The following is a 17,326-nucleotide window of genomic DNA, read 5'->3' on the forward strand; positions in this document are numbered from 1 at the left end:
TGAAGCTTTATGAGGACCTCACTCAGTCCCAGCATCGGCTATTCTGTGGGTCTGTTTGTATCTCCCGGGTAGGTGAGGGCACTCCTCATCTGAACAAGGAGATATAGTGCTATCATCATCTTCACGCCTCAACATCACCATTATAATGGGCTAGTTTTTTGTTTGGTTTGGTTTGTTTTGTTTCATAAAGACGGTATAACAACAACCTTAAAGGAAATTTTTGGAAAGAAAAAGCTTACCCATAATCCACCTGCCCTCCAACAATTACCTTCATTGTTGTTAACAAGCAGGTTCTAACACACTCTGTTGATGGCAGCCACTAACAGTTAAGTTAGGAGACACTTGGATGGCCCTGGCCAAGTGACAGGTACCAGTGTAAGTGCTTTCCAGATATTAACTCCCTATGTCAACCAACCTATGTAGGTAGATGTGGTTCATATCTCCATTTTGCAAACGGAGACAAAGAAGTTAAGGAGACTTACCCTCAATCCCCCAGCTAGTAAGCAGTGGTGATGGGCACAGCCCAGCTCCAGGATCCAACGCTCTTAACCACCACACTATGCAACGTGGTTGAAACGTGTGGTATCTTTTCACCAAGCTGACTGCCAATAAATTCTTTCCTCCCTGTCTTCACGGCCCATTCTCTCCCATGGAGAGGTGGAGTCTATTTCTCTCTTCCCTTGAGGCTGGGCTGGGCTGTGATTCCTTGAAGCAATGGATTTGGGCAGAGTGACTTCTAAGGCTGAGTTATAAGAAGGCTTGCAGTTCCGCACTGGTTATCTTGGAGAGGGACGCCATCTGGTCTCTCTGAGGGCAGCCAACTGCCATGTAAAAAAAAATTCCAACTACCTTGAGACCACCATGCTGTGAGGAAGCTCAAGCCAGCCATTTGGAGAGACTCCCAACCAGCCCAGGCACCAGAAATGTGAGTAAGAAAGCCTGCAGGTGACACCAGACTCTGCTGCCATTTCATGAGAGACCCCAAGTGAGAACCACCCAGCTGAGCCCATCAATCCACAGAACTCTGAGAGATAGTGAAAATTTGTTGTTTTCAGCCACTACGTTTTGGGGGAGTTTGTTACACAGCAGTAGATAACCAGAACAGAGCCCAGTACATATCTGTGTAACAAATCATCCAGTTCCACGGGCCCATCCTCAGAAACAGCACAGCTAAGCCCTGTGTCTTAGCCACTTGACACATTTACGCACACCCCCTGCAGCAGGGTGACTCTGAGTATTTATGCTCAGGATAAAAAGTTCACGCTTTTGAGGGGTGAATTATTCCTGCAAGGACATTAAGAATCCTTCATTAGGGACTTTCCTGGTAGTCCAGTTGTTAAGACTGCACCTTCCAAAGCAGGGGGTGTGGGTTCAATCCCTGGTCGGGGAGCTAAGATCCCACATGCCCCACGGCCAAAACGGCAAAACATAAAACAGAAACAATATCGTAACCAATTCAATAAAGACTTTAAAAATGGTCCACACCAAAAAACTCTCTAAAAAAACAAAAAAAAGAATCCTTCATTAAAGACAGCTTTGCTACTGGCTTCTGCACATTCAGATTTGCATTTCTCGTGTGGCCAATACTTTTTTTGCTTACAACACTGCTACGTATATTATTTCATTTATTTTTATGTGATGATTGCGCATCTTGTTCTGGAAAAGAATTTGAGGAGGCCTATTATGTTAATAATAGTGTGGCAATGTCATAAGGGATTAAAAATTATATGTTGTCATAAAAGCTAGACGTATTCATTTATCTGGAATGAAAGTAACTTACTTCCCAAAAGGAGTTTCTTCATCGTTTTTTTACCCTAAGACCAGGACTCAAGTCATAAACAGAGATGGGTGGTTGAACCTGGGTTTCAAATCGATACGCCTGTGAAAATGAGTCATTGGCGAGTCATTGTCAAGTCAGGAACTTATGCAAAAGCCATGCAGATTTTCACAGTAATTCTACAGCCACTCTTTAAAACTACTTCCGAAAACGTTTAAGTCATTCTCCAATCCACTCAGATCTCTGATGGTGCAGAAGTGCCGATTCCTGTGTGGTGACAGTGGTGATGAAAAGTCGATGTGGACTGAGAGGGGGCAAGAGGCCGGGTGGTGGCCAACAAGGGAAAACGGAGTCTCTCCAGCAAGGCAGCTCACATCTGCACTCCCAGATGTGGAAGACATTGGATTGGAGTAAACTCCATACAGCGACAGTATTGTCTGCTGAACACTGTGTTGTTTTTACCCACTAGAGTTCCTGGACTCCCTAATCAATAGAAATTGACCAGAGGCCAGATGAGGCGTTCAGGCAAGGCTTTATTGGGGTCCCTGCTGCAGCAGGGGGGAGCAGGAACAAGTAGCAGGTGCCCTTGCTAGCTCCCTGGGGGGCGTGGGGGGCAAGCAGCTTCCTTACATGGGGTGAGTGTAGGGGCGGGGCCAGGGGTCGGGCCAGAGGGATGTCCTAGGTGGTCTGCCCACCCCTTGGTGGCGCTGAGTGCAGGGGGCATGCCCAGTATTGTGCTTTTGCTCTGGACTCCTCAGAAGTGGCAGGTGGGTTTTTTTTTTTTTTTTTGGTCTTTTTGTGTCTTGTTGTCCATAATTTGCTCCAACTGCGCATGCACGCAGTTATTTTTAGTCCCTTATAGTTTCTTTGTATTTTCTTGCTGGAGGAGACGTTTGTCCAGGTGCAAGCCCTGCAGCAAAGGGTCCCAGGTCCCAGCCTGTCTCCTTATTACTTTGCTCCCTTAGTTCACATGCAAAGGTATGGCTTTGGGTGGATTTTCCACCAGGTATAAAATGTGACCATCAGAACCAGGGTGGGCCTGCCCTACTTTTCCCCTGGCAGAGCTACTGTCTGATGACACAAATTCTCAATGGGAATAAGCCTCAGAAAAGGGGCATAAGCAGAAGGGTGATGCAGGATGGGTGATCTGACCACGTGTGGTCATAAAACAAGTGCAATCAAGCCAGGAAGGCTTCTGTCACCCAAAATGATTATAATTACATCAGAAGAAGGCAGCGTAGTCTAGTAGTTATGTGCATAGAAATTGGAACCAGACAGCCTGAGTTTGTTGCTTGCCTCTGTTGCTTTTTAATTATGTGACTTTGGGTAAGTTACTTCCCATCTCTAAGTCTCGGTTGCCTTGATGCCCTTATCAATGGTGTAAAAGTAATAAGTGCTTGGCATGTCGTTAACAACCTCCTACGGAGTTACAATACGCATCATCCCTGCACCACCACCCGTACCATCCCGTCCCGGCTCATCCCAGGAAAAGGCCCGAGGCCCAGGGACCTCTCATCACCATTTGTTCGCCATCACAAAGGTGCAGGGAGACACACGGAGATCACTCAGAGGAAGAGAAGAGTCCCGTCTGGCCCCATCCCCTCTGCATGTGCCAGAGACCCCAGCCAAGAAGCCCCAGCTGAGACAGCCACTTGCAAAGAGGTCACCCGGTAGCACTTCCTACTCACCTTGAACAATTCTGATGCAACAGTCAAAGCACAAAGCCCCAGTTCGTCTCGATTTGTGTCATACCAGCCACCTCTAGTGCTGAGCTAGGGTTGAAGCCCACACCTGCACACACCCCTGAATCTCTCCTTCTATAGGTCCCCCCCTCCACTGCCCCAGAGGATACGCGCTGGATTCCTTATTGACCTCCACCCCATCTCCAGTCCATCAGAAACCCCTGCCCTGGGCTCCCTAGATATGTCTCCAAGTCCCACTTTTCTCCATCTCTCCTGCTGCCCCCGTGGTCCAGCCCACTTCTTCTCCTGCCCAAACCACTGCTGCTGTTCTCCCGCCTCTTCCTTGGCACCCACATCCCTTCTCCACATAGAACCATAAATTTCGTCATGCTGCTCCCCTGTTTAAAGCCCTTCAACGGTGCCCCACGGCATTTAAAATTTGCCCGTCTCCCTTCCATGGCCCTGAAGGCCCATCGTGATGGGACCCTTGCCGGCCTTCCATCCTTTATCTCATGCCACCTCTGGGCCTAACCACACGGGCCTCCTTTCTGACCTTGGGACTTTGCACTGGGTTTGCCCTCTGCCTAAAATGTCCTCTGCATCTGTGGAAGGCTGCCTTCTTGACATTCTGCAAGTTAAAGCTCACACATCACTTCTCAAAGGGTCCTGGCTGACCACCCTACCTCCTGAGCCCCGTGTATTATTAGGTCATCTCCAGTCTTAACACAAACTGAAAATTCTTCCATGAGAGTATTCTTTTCGTTTATTGTCTGTCTTCCTTCACTGTATGAAGGTTCCTTGAGGATACATTGTTCATTGCTGTCACCTCAGCATCTCGAACAAGGCCTGACCCCATAGTAGTTGCTCAGTAAACATTGGTTGAGTGCATGTATAAACACAGGTTTATTCACTCCCTCAATCCTCCACCATTTGGCCCAGTGCCGTCTACACAGTAGACAAAGATACTCAAGGCATATCCCCCCACCTTGAGAAGTTCATATCTTAGATCTGTACCTGCATAACTACAGTAAAAGTAATAGTAATAAGTGCCTAGATGCCAGATGAGTGGTTACATGGACCACCAGGTGTATTCAAATGAGGTAGAATCATTTCCCACTGAGGCCATCTGAGAGGGCTTTGAGGAGAAGATAGAATTGGAAGTGGGTGGGATGTGGAATTGGCAGAGATGAGACAGAAGTGAGGACTTGGAAGAAAGCAAAAGTCCAGAAGGAAGGCTGCCCCGAGATGGAAAAGCATGAAGCAAGTTGTGGCAGAGATGGGAAGGGGTAGGCAGGGCAGGCTCCGGAAGTCCATTAGGGCCCCCTGCCCACCCCTTTGAGCAGCTCAAGCACTTAGATCCACAGAGGCAAAAAGCAGCCTTCCCCACAGTCCCCAGTGGTGAGCCTGCAAGCCTCACCTATCCTCAGTCTGCGAGTTTGATCTCGTGTGCACAAACACACATGTGTGTGTGAGCACACGTGTTCAGGGAGTGGACTGTAGGCTACTAGCTGTAAGAAGCTATCCAGTAGATTCAATTGTGCCAAATATTTGTACTCTTATTTTTAACATCTTCCAAATATTTTAGCAAATAATGTGTTGTCCTTATGGGTAAAAAATCTTCAGGGAAGTCACAAACAAGCTCAACTTTAATTGTATTCCTGATGTGTTAACTTGGGTCAATTCATACATATGTTTTTTTCTAGTATCCGAGACCTATTATGGATATAAAGCTTAATAATGTAATAGAAGGCTTTTACTTTGTATGTGGTTTTACTTCTAGCAATTGTATTTTCCATTAAATACCCAAAGGCTTAAAAGTAAATTTTTTTCCTACTCTGATATTTATCAAGGGGAAAGCTTGTGAGGTTGTTACATTTGGGCATTTAATTTTAGGTAAAATTGTCATATTTCCTTGTATAATTTCCCTCCTATTTTTCAAACCTTTAGAGGTATCACAGACGGTGACTCAAATGCCCCACAGACTCACAGATTAAATGGAAATTATTAACATCCATAGTAAGCCACTGAAGACCATTCCAGGCCAAAGCTATGTTATTAAAATATTTTTATTTCTTAAAAAGTTCACCCTATGTGTGTGTGTGTGTACACCTCCCTACCTTTTTAATGTGTGACCATGTTCCTTTTATCAGTTGATCTTCATAAGAGAGCTGTAAAGTAGACATGCAGGTGAGACAGGCCGCATTTCGGGGTGGCAGGGATTAGAAAGACCAGCAAGGAGGTCTGAAGGATGCCGGAAGTAGCAGTGACCAAACTTCACTGTGCATCAGAATCACGCCCAGACTTTCTGTGTACCTTTTCCCTTAGCTCAGTCTATGTGAGAAGGACAGAGAGAGAGAGAGAGAGAGAGAGAGAGAGAGAGAAGCTGTACATGTGATTATTCCATCAATTCCGTCTGCACCCGGAGAACCAGTAGCCTTCCTAGGCTTTGCCATGCCAGCAGTTGCCCCAAAATATCGTCATTGATTCTGAAACAAGACAGAAGCCAGCTTTCTTTCCCATCCACTCACTGCCCCCAAAACAAACAATAAACAAAGTAAAATAAAATAAACAGAAGAACCTCCTGGATAATTCCAAAAAGGTCAATGCTGCCAGCGTTTGTTATGTAATAGATTTAAAAATCCTTCCCCAGGCTGTACCCACAACTTTGACCACACTTTGGAGGGCCTGGGCTGCTCCTGTGGACCCTGGTGACCTGGCAACAAGAGAGTGAAAGAATCATCCTTGCTTTTCTTCGTGCTAAAACTTAGACGTGAGCAGTAACAGGGGAGATGGGGGAAGAAAAATGGGAAGTGGATTCCTCAGTGGTTCTCAAAGTGTGGGCTCAGACCAGAAGCATCGATGCCCTGGGAAGTTGTCAGGAGCTCAGATTCTCTCTCTAACAGAGACCTACTAAACTGGAAAGTCTGGGGGTCATTTACTGATGCACAGGAAAGTCTGCGGACCTTGGAGGCAGGCCACGGTCTTGTCACCCGCGGTGCACTCGCCAGCCATTCAGCGGTGGCGGCTCAGCAAGCTCACAGAGCCAGTACCCCCTGCCCTCTCGGCCCCGCTTCCCGCGCCTCCCAGCCTGGCTGCCCGGTTCCTGCCTGGCCACCGTGACCCTAGGCAAAGAGGGTCACCGTCGGGCAGTGTAGGATCCTCTGATCCCATCACAACTTCCTGGAAGACCAGCAATCAGTCCTGGCCTCAGGGGACGGTCTTTAACCTCCCTGGGTGCTCCTCTGCCCACCTGCCTGTCGGGAATTGGGTGGGAACCCCCTGGGCCGGTCATTGTCATCACGAGGACCAGTAAGGGTGACCGGGAGGACTGCTCCTGGCAGGGAGCACTGCTGACAACAGCAGATAGTGGAGAGGCCACGGCATGGCGGTCACTGGACAGCAGGCCGAGGTGCTAGAAGGCCCCAGTGGACGTGGGGGCCTGGCGTGTGCGCAGCGCCTGAGGGCTTGCGCGCATGATGCTTCTGCACCAGTAGGTCTGGGGAGGGGGCTGGGATTCTGCATTTCCAACAAGTAAGTCTCCAGATGACGCCCAAGCTGCTGACACCCACCCTGTGAGCAGCAAGGTGATGGATGGTTGCGAACAAGGGCAGAGAAGTCGTACTAGTACATTCTCCACTCTGCCCTCAAGTTTGCCCAGCGCACACAGCCCAGTCCCTGGAGGTGACCCAAAGCAGAGGGCTTCCCCCAGCCTGCGGAGGCCTCCTCCAGCTGGCGTGTGGAGGGCTCGAGCCCAGCAAAAGGCATCGGAAGCAAGAACGGAGCCCCCCGGGTGCTGTTGGCCAGGGCTCCCCATCCCTGCCCACGCCGTGCCCACCTCCCGCAGAAAGGCACCCTCCAGAGTGTGCCGTGCTCTAAAAACGGCACCCAGAGCCCCCAGAACCTAGGTCACCTTTGTGCGCTCAGAAGCAGAACCCAAATTCCTGCTGTTCCTCCCTCTCTCCCTCTTTCTCTCTCTCTCACTTTCTCTTTCTTTCTGCAGCAACAATCCTGTGACCATGATCACTAGGGGCCTTTGAAAGCAATGGCCAAGACAGGTATCTTTGCTCAGAGAACTAAAGGACGTGAAAACTGTAGGGTCTGTTAATAAAAGATGCGGAAACTGTACAGTATGTCAGTTCAGAAGAGGTTTTCTGCCACGTGAGAACCGTGATCCCGTCAATGTCTTCATTTAAATTTTCCTTGTCTCGCCTCCTCAGCCAGAAGACATTGGACAAGCACCAATAGTAAACGCCCCAGAAGGTGGAAAGGTCGACTTGGAAGCCTTCAGCCATTTTACAAAAATCATCACACCAGCAATTACCAGAGTGGTGGATTTTGCCAAAAAGTTGCCTATGTTTTGTGAGGTGAGGAGATTGCTTTTCCTTCTTCATTCTTTTTCATTATAGTTTCCTCCATCTCCAGGAATACTGACTATGACGTGTAATTTAATACTAATTAGTCGGGGCTTAGTCATATGAAAGCCATGGCAGTACAGAATGGCAATGCACTGTTTCGTGTGCCTCCCCACCTTCTCTGTTGGGTCGTCATCCATTAGCTTGTCCACATGAGGTCGACAAAGAGCCTCTCGACCTGCCTGGCTCCAGGCGCAGGAAAACATGACAGCCATCACTCCATCAGTCAGCACCTGTGATGTCCCGGTTGCCACGCCCAGGTTTGCCACATTAAATCTAGTCCTGCTAACAGATCAGCAGGGTAGCTCTAATTAACCCCGTTTCACAGATGGGGAAAATCAAGATCAAAGAGATGAATTTCATCCACTCAAGGTGAGGCCGTGGTTCTTTTGAGTCTCCATCTGTATTATTTCCACTACATATCCCAGCAAGATGGCTGTGTGCTGGTTTCTTCATCCTCAAGGATAGGTGAAATGACCCTCACAGAGCAAGGATCTTAAAATCTCCTTAGGTCTTCCCTCTTAGAAGCTCACCCTTTCTTGCCCCACCTTCAGGGAGCACCGAAGAGCTCACTCACCAGAGCTCATAGACTTTCCTTGGGACACTTCATCCCATCTGTAGCCGTCCTACCATGTGGGAGCTGAGGACACGGGCTCTGCAGGGGCAAGCGTCCTAGATGAGTTATCAGATGTCTTCAAACCTTGGTTATCTCATCTTTAAAATAGGAGTCATAGTAGGATCTACCTCTTAGAACTATTAGGAGGCTTCAATGGGATAATTTATGGGTAGTGCCTGGGTCATAAATGTTCCGTAAATTTCAGCTGTTACTTCTGCTGTTCTTTCATCTATTACATTACCATTCTGTCTCTAACCTTCCTCTTTTTTAATCAAATGGGGTTGATTATGTTTTCTGGAGAATCTTCCCCTTCGAAGAACCCCACCCAGGGCCAACCTGTTGCTCTTCAGACCTCCAGGAGGTCCCAGAAAGATCTCGAACAGAGAGGGCCACGTCCTGCCCCGGGCCCCTTATGTGAAGCTACCTGAGTGCCAGGGAACCTAGTCTCCCCCAGCAGGAGGCTTAGTGTCCTCAGCTGGAACGATCCCACCCCACCGTGGCCTCCACTTCACGTGCGTCTGAGTTTGCAGTCATGGGAGCCCGCTAGGATCCCGAGAGACCTGAGACCCTGACAGGGACCCTTCTCGTGGCCATCTCTGAGGCTCCACAGAAGCCATACCCGGAAGGACAGAGCAGTGGGCTTTGGGGCGCAGGGATCTGGTCGTAGGCCTCGCTGAGACAGAGTGTATGCTTCCTGCTCACGCCCGGCTGCAGGGTGCTGGGGACCAGGTGCCACGCGGGCCGGCCAGCGGCCCCATGGTGGGGACCACTCGTACCCACCCCAGAGGAGCCGGTGAGCCCGAGGAACTGGGACTTGTATCTGTATTTGGTGTGCTTTTCCATGCCTCTGACCATTTTTTTAAATTAACATCTATTAAAGTTTTGGAGGGTGTTACAGAAATCATACGTATTCATTGGAGACCGACACAGCACGATAAAGGTTAACGATTCATGGTAACACCACCAGGAGATAGACTGCTGACATTTTGGAGCGTAGTTCCTTTTCTCAAACCTATGTGTGTATACACACGTACATATATACACACACGTACATATATGGAATATATTAATCTAGTTTGTACCATAATGAACGTTCTACTTATGAAACTACCTTTTCAAACTTTCTACTAAAGAGTGAGGGGCACATATCATAAGGGTGCAGGTCAATGAATTGTCACAGACCGAACACACCCACGTAACCAGCACCAAGATAAAGAAACAGATCACTGCCAGCACCCAGGTGTCTAATGCCTTAACTTTCTACCCTCAACTGTAGAACATAACATTTAAGTATTCTCTCATGAAATAATATTGCTTAACTCTACAGTTAATTACTTAATTTTTAAATTTTTATACAATTTTTAAAGGTTACTTTCCGTTTACAGTTACTACAAAATAGGGCTCTATTCCCCGTGTTGTACAATACACCCTTGAGCCATCTTATACTCAATAGGTTGTACTACCCCCTCCCCTCCCCCCTATTGGTAACCACTGGACAAAATAATATTTAATGACCACATAGTATGCTAAGGAATAGCTCTCCCATAATTTAGGTTACCTGCTGTTACAGGATGTTTAGCTCACATCCAGTTTTTCACTAATATAAATATCCTGCAGCGAGCATCCTGGTACCTATGCCCAGTTCACAAAGCTGCCTATTTCCTAAGGGCAAATCCTAGAAGTGGAATTTAATGGACCTTGGCTACACCTTTTAGGGCTCTCGATACGTGTTGCCAAGTTGCCCTCTAGAAAGCGTGTACCCTCTCACGGCTGTGCCGAGGACACCGGCTTCCTCTGACTCCAGGTACCATCTTTCGTTTCTGTGCACTGGGTTGAGTTTGTTTCCCTGGACCTCTCTTGGTCCTCTCTCTCCAGGCTGTGCCCTCTTTTCTCAGTCCCTGGTGTCTGGAAAGAACTCCGTTGAGTTTGCTAGCTCTACAGCTTGAGCTAGCCTATCAGTCCTGGGTTCCCCTTTGAATAACCACCAGAAAATGTTTTTCAGAAAATGTAAAGCTCATGGAAACCAGCCTCTGAGAGATATGTCAGTTAAAGAAAGAAAAGAAGCCTTCGCCACCACCAGCCACAAACACATCATGCACTTATGTCCTTGGCAAGGCTGAGGGCTCAGCACGCAACTTTTCAAGCACGAGTTGTGGCGAGCTTCTCCCTTCAAGTTTCCCTTAGGAATTTGTATCTGCTTCAAAGTCATGATTTCATCTCTCTTTCAACCCTGATATTTTGTAGTCTCCAAACTGAAAAAAAAAAGTGGGCGGGCGGCTACTTTGACAGCAGAGATGCGTACGTTTCTGGTGTTTGTGGCCTCCTGAGGGCCTTTACCCTTTGACACCCTCTTTGCAACGCCAAAGAGGGAAGTGAACTGTGGAGGCCCTGAGCTACCTGTGGAGTGGGCTGGAGACCCCAGGTGGCCTCAGAGACCAGGAGTTTCGTGCCAGAGGCAATCTGACACGTCTGCTGTGCAAATCGCACTCGCAATAGTTTTCTGCTAAGATCCATGCCAGCCTGCCAACCAAGGGCTTCGAAAGATCTAACGTCACTGCGGGCAGAGCTGCCAAAAGCGCACATAAGAATCACTCGTTAAGAGTGCAGGGTACTGGCATCCCTGCCAATCAACCCGAGTGACACTCTCCCAGGAGCCAGGCAGAGGCTATGGGAGGCCCCTGCCTCCCTGCCTGGCAGGCCCTCTCTGGAGCGTTCTCACAATGGAAGTATTTTGGCAGGTGACTAAGAGATTGTTTGCCCACATGCGGAAACAGGCCTCAGCAGGATCCTGCAAACCCCTCTTAAAGGAAAAGGCATCTGGCCTAGTTTTTAAGCCGTTGGTGATCCTTGACAAATCCTTATTCTGCTTTTATTGAAATTTTAACTCTTAGACACTAAGTTTTCAAACGAAAACTTCTACTTCATCTATAATCAGACTTGGCTACCAAGATGGGGCCTGCCCGAGTCTGCATACTTTGTGACAGCTTAAAAAAAAAACCAAAACAATGGTTTTATCTGAGTAGTCATTTCTCTTTGCTACTCTATGTCCGTGGTTCTCAAGAGTGGGGTCCCTGAACCGGGTGCGTGGGCATCACCTAGGAACTCGGAGAATGCAGACACCGAGAGGGCGGGGCCAGCAGTGTGTGATTAACGAGCCCTTGGGGACAGTGATAGGGCTGCAGACAGGACCGCTGCCCTCGGCAGGAAGGCCAGCGTCCACCCACTTCCGCCATCTGTACACTTGCCTGTGGAGGATCTAGCTAAGCTCTGGTCTCCTGTTTCCTACCACGCCCCAGGGCCAGGAATCCAAGGATGTAACTGAGGAGTACAAATTAGAGCCTAATTAAAAGCAAATCACAGTCATTTTTTTTTTTAAATGAGTAGAAGGAGAGAATTGACATGAATGGATTCCAGAACCAAATACAAAATGCCTTTTATTCTGTAGAGAAAGCAAAGCAATTCGTAATTAAACAGTAAGGTGGGTAGGTTGAGTTAGTAAAAAATATGAAATATCCCATATTTTCAAGGTAATTCAGTAGTATTACTTTCAGCCTGACATAATATCCTAAATTGAACTAGTCAAGTGTTGCCAAAGAGTATTTCCCAAAAGAGAACTGGTACCTGCTTTAATGAAGAGTTAGAAATTACGTGTCATTACATGTTCATTGTTTACGGAAACGCACACCCAACGCCCTTCAAAGAGCGAGCTCTCCTCTTCTCCTGGCCTTGGATTCTGACAGAGCTGGCTTCCACCCCTCACCTCACCCACAAACACTCATGGGACTCCCTAGCATGTCGCTCGATCTCTCAGTGCCTGAATTTCCACACCTGTCAGTAAAATTGGAATTAGAACATTTACCTCACTGCATTGCTGCGAACATTAAACAAGGTGATGTGTGTAAATCTTAGCACGATGCCCAATTCATCAAAAACACCCATTAACTAATAGTCTTTCAAACTACTTTGATAATGGCACTTAATTAAACATTCTCCCCCTCCAGAAAATCAAACTCTCATTTTTTATTATTTCTCTTCGCAAAGTTTTTTTTTTTTTAAGTTTATTATTAATGTTGTCATCACATTATCACAAATCCTAATTACCAGGGCAACCAAATGAGCTTAAAATGAGATTACCACACTGGCGGAAAGATCCAGCGTGTGGAGTAATTCTGGTGCCCGAGGCGCTGAGGAGAACGTAATAACCTAGGAGCCAGGAGGTCTGGATTCTGGTCTCACCTCTACCTCTGGCTCACTAGGTGACTGAGCAAAGCTGGGACATCTCTGGGTCCTGTGGGTGACATGCGTCTATAAGCGACCTCCTCGTTCTCGGCCTTTTAAGAGGTTCGGGGAGCAAACTTGCTTCAAAAAACAGAGCAGGGCAGTCGCCAGCTAAACGGTGGAGTCAGCTGTTGACTGTTAGGGCTACCAGACCAAAATGGGGGTGCATTTAGGCAGGTCTCAGTTGGTGTTGTAATAGACACCCCCATGACTAGCACAGTTCCACGTGTGACTGGAATATAATGCAAACGACCAAGATTAAAGCTGGTGAAGATTACGAGCAGTTTGGAGTATGAAACATGGTTGTGGACGTCTGCAGCCGAGCAGGAAGGGAAGGCCACGGGCTCACAGAGGGCAGGACGGGTGCTGCTTGCGGGGGACTGCTCCCGTGGCCCTGAAGGTCCCGCGTGCGCTTCCTAACTGGCATTTCTCCGCCTGCAACTTGCTGACGTGCCCTGGTTCTTTTCAGCTGCCATGCGAAGACCAGATAATCCTCCTCAAAGGCTGCTGCATGGAGATCATGTCCCTTCGCGCTGCCGTGCGCTACGATCCAGAAAGTGAGACTTTAACCTTGAACGGGGAGATGGCGGTGACTCGGGGCCAGCTGAAAAACGGGGGTCTCGGGGTGGTGTCAGACGCCATCTTCGACCTGGGCATGTCGCTGTCTTCTTTCAACCTGGATGACACTGAAGTCGCTCTCCTTCAGGCCGTCCTGCTGATGTCTTCAGGTGAGTGTGCCCAGACTGGGCATCCTGAGAGCTCGCGCTTGTCTGGTGTGCATTCAGATCACTTGATGAGTTTCCGGTCCCCCGCCGTAGCTTCAGAATCACGTCTCGCTCCCCTCCAGCAAGCGAGCGAGCGGGGGTTTGCCGACGGCCTGGGACCTGAAGGAGGGTGTCAGGCTCCTGATGCTTCCTGCAGTCTCCCCACGTAGTGGGGAGGGAAAAGAGGAGCCATGCTAAAGACTCGAATGAAATGGTCCACCTTCAGTAGACACTGCCCGGCCTGCCTGGGGCAGTTGGCCAACCCCGCCCCCTTCTGGTTTTGTGTGTACCGGACTTCGCACAGGATGCTGGTGTCGCTCATACCCTTATCCTTTGTGGTGGACAGGCTCTAGCACGGCCTTCCCTTTTCCTCCTCTTCTGATGTTCACCCCCTCCTGTTGAGTGTGTGAGAGCCCATGACTTGCTCCACTTAGAATCTGGGGAATTCAGTGTCACCCACGTGACTGCGTTACATTATATTATACGCGAGTCCCTCTTGGGAGCAGATGTGCTCTGACAACTCTCCTTGCTCAGGTGACAGGGAGCTGCTTGTGGCCCCTGGAAGCCAAGGGCAGTCTCCAGTCGATCGATAGCCAGTGAGAAGCCGGGGCCCTCAGCCCATCAGTAGAATTATCCTTAAAGAAATAAAATGTGTAACTCATCTAAGGCCTCCCTGTGTGACCTCGAGTGCAGCTTCTAGGGTCTCTGGCCTTCAGTGTCCTTTAAAATGAAGAAATTGAACAAAGTAAGTGCAGAGCAACATCATGTTGATTTTCTGTTTGGATCAAAAGTTACAGGATCCTGTGGAGAATTTATCTGGCACGTGCAAAGAGAGAGAGGAGACGGGGAACAGAAGGGAGGTTCAGCAGAGCCTCAGAGCAGCAGCCTTAAATATGAAGGAAAACACGAAATTAAACTGCACAAATTGCAATTTGAGCTGGATAGCAGATTCCAAAAGCCAGCATATTTTGTTTAAACTCAGAAGGGTGCATTGAGACAATAGCCCTGATTCTTCCTTTCAGATTAAGCAGAACCCTACTTAGAGTTTTACTAATACAGATATTTCGATAACTAGACACGTGAAGCATGAATGTATCTGATCAGAGCCACAACCTGAGGAGAACTGGGCAGGGGGATGGTAGGGCTCCCTGGAGCTGTATGAGGAGTTCATTCAGGTTTATGCATTTCTTTTTTTTTTTAATTTTTGTTGAGGTATAATTGACATATAACATTGCATTAGTTTCAGTTATACAACATAATGATTGGATATTTGTATATATTTCAAAAAGATTGCCACAATAAGTCTAGCTAACATCCATCCCCATATATAGTTGCACATTTTTTTCTTGTGATGAGGACTTTTATGCTCTTAGCAACTTTCAAATATACAATTACAGTATTATTAGCTATAGTCACCTGTACATTACATCCCTATGACTTATTTATTTTATAACTGGAAGTTTGTACCTTTTGACCCCCTTCACCCATCTCACCCACCCACCCCCACCCTCTGGCAACCACCAGTCTGCTGTGTCTATGAGCTTGCTGGGGTTTTGTTTGTTTTTTAGATTCCACAAATAAGTGCGATCATACGGTATTTGTCTTTCTCTGATTTATTTCACTTAGCGTAATAACCTCAAGATCCATCCATATTGTTGCAAATAGCAAGATTCCATTCTTTAAGACTAAATAGTATTCCAGGGTGGGGTGTGTGTGTTTGTGTGTGTGTGTGTGTGTGTGTGTGTGTGAATCACGTCTTCTTTATCCATTCATCCATCAATGGACACTTAGGTTGTTTCCATACTTTAACATGGGGGGGGGGGGTGCAGATATGTCTTTGACTTAGTGATTTTATTTTCTTCAGATAAATACCCAGAAGTGGGATTGTTGGATCATATGGTAGCTCTATTTTAATTTTTTGAGGAACCTCCATACTTTTTTCCACAGTGGTTGTACCAACTTACAGTCCAAAAAATAGTGCATAAGCGTTCCCTTGTTATTTCTTTTCTTTTTGATAACAGCCATTCTGACAGCTATGAGGTGATATCTAATTGGGGTTTTGATTTGCATTTCCTTGATGATTAGTGATCATCTGGGCATCTTTTCATGTCCCTATAGGCCATTTGTATGTCTTCTTTGGAAAAATGTCTATTCAGATCCTCTGCCCATGTTTCAAGTGGATTGGTTGGCTTTTTGCTATTGAGTTGTATGAGTTCTTTATATATTTTGGATATTAACCCCTTATCGGATATATGATTTGCAAATATCTTCTCCCATTCAGTAAGTTGCCTTTTCATTTTGTTGATGGTTTCCTCTGCTGTGCAGAAGATTTTTAGTTTTACATAGTTCCCCTTGCTTATTTTTGCTTTTGGAGTCAAATCCAAAAAATCGTTACCAAGACCTAGGCCAGGTAGCTTACCACCTATGTTTTTCTAGGCGTTTTATGGTTTCAGGTCTTACATTCAAGTCTTTAATCCATTTTGAGCTAATTTTTGTATATGATATGAGACAGGGGTCCAGTCTCATACTTTTTGCATGTGGCTCTCCAGTTTTCCCAACACCATTTATTGAAGAGACTGTCCTTTCCCTGTTGTATATTCTTGGCTCCTTTGTCGTGAACTAATTGACCACATATGCATGGGTTTATTTCTAGGCCTTCTATTCTGTTCCATTGATCTATGTGTCCGTTTTTATGCTAATACCATACTGTTTTGATTACTATAGCTTTGTAATATTATTGTAAATCAGAGAGTGTGACGCCTCCAGCTCCGTTTTCCTTTCTCAAGATTGCTTTGGCTATTTGGGGTCTTTTATGGCTCCGTACAAATTTTAGCATTGTTTAATCTATTTCTGTGAAAAATGCCATTGAATTTTGATAGGGATTGCATTGAATCTGCAGATTGCTTTGAGTAGCATAGACATTTTAACAATATTAATTCTTCCAATCCATGAGTATGGGATATTATTCCACTTTTTGTGTCTTCTTCAATTTCTTTCATCAGTGTCTTATAGTTTTCAGTGTATAGGTCTTTCACCTCCTTGGCTGAATTTATTCCTAGGTATTTTATTCTTTTTGATGCAGTTGGGAATGTTACCTGCAAATAGTGACAGTTTTACTTTTTCCTTTGGATTTGGATGCCTTTTCTTTCTTTTTCTGGCCTAATTGCTCTGGATAGGACTTGTAATGCTATGCTGAATAAAAGTGGCGAGAGTGGGCATCCTTGTCTTGTCCTCTATCTTAGAAGAAAAGTTTTCAGCTTTTCACCATTTAGGACGATGTTAGCTGTGGACTTGTCATACATGGCCTTTATTATGTTGAGGTACAGTCCCTCTGTACCCACTTTTGCAACCCAGTTGTTTGCAGCCTAGATATTCCCCCATCATCCAGCCTTCTTTTGACATCCTTTTATCATTTTTTTGAAACTGCCTTGATTCCTCTCCTACATATTGTGGGAAGACCAGTGGTCCTCCCAAGACTTGGGAAGGCTTCCTGGGCTGTACATGGTCATGGTCTCCTCTAGCTCCAGCTTCCCACTGTGACTCTTCTCTGCACAGGGTGACCCTAGCGTGGCTCACGTCCCCTTTTCTCTTCATTTTAATTTCCCAAGACACCACCAACCCAGGGCTGCAACGGTAGCAACCAAAGGTATAAGGGACGGGAAGGTAAACAACTAAAATTTGATACTGTCCTGCTTTGTCTTCACCAGCGTTTCTTCCCATCGGACAGTCCTCCTCTGGCATCCAGGCCTCCTGAGACCTTCGCAATCTCTTTTCACACCTCTCTCTTCTCTGCATGT

General features: G+C 46.9%; 1 protein-coding gene across 15 annotated transcripts in view; it reads left to right on the plus strand.

Annotated features, from left to right (window-relative positions):
- THRB (thyroid hormone receptor beta) overlaps positions 1–17,326 on the plus strand; it is a 387,344-nt gene that overhangs the window by 364,867 nt on the left and 5,151 nt on the right. For all 15 annotated transcript variants that reach the window (XM_068545826.1, XM_068545838.1, XM_068545836.1 and 12 more), the window contains 2 exons: positions 7,677–7,823; positions 13,235–13,493. In XM_068545826.1, coding sequence (XP_068401927.1) covers positions 7,677–7,823; positions 13,235–13,493 — 406 coding nt within the window. The remainder of the gene's footprint in view (positions 1–7,676; positions 7,824–13,234; positions 13,494–17,326) is intronic.

The sequence above is a fragment of the Eschrichtius robustus genome, chromosome 6, assembly GCF_028021215.1.
Source record: "Eschrichtius robustus isolate mEscRob2 chromosome 6, mEscRob2.pri, whole genome shotgun sequence".
NCBI lineage: Eukaryota > Metazoa > Chordata > Mammalia > Artiodactyla > Eschrichtiidae > Eschrichtius > Eschrichtius robustus.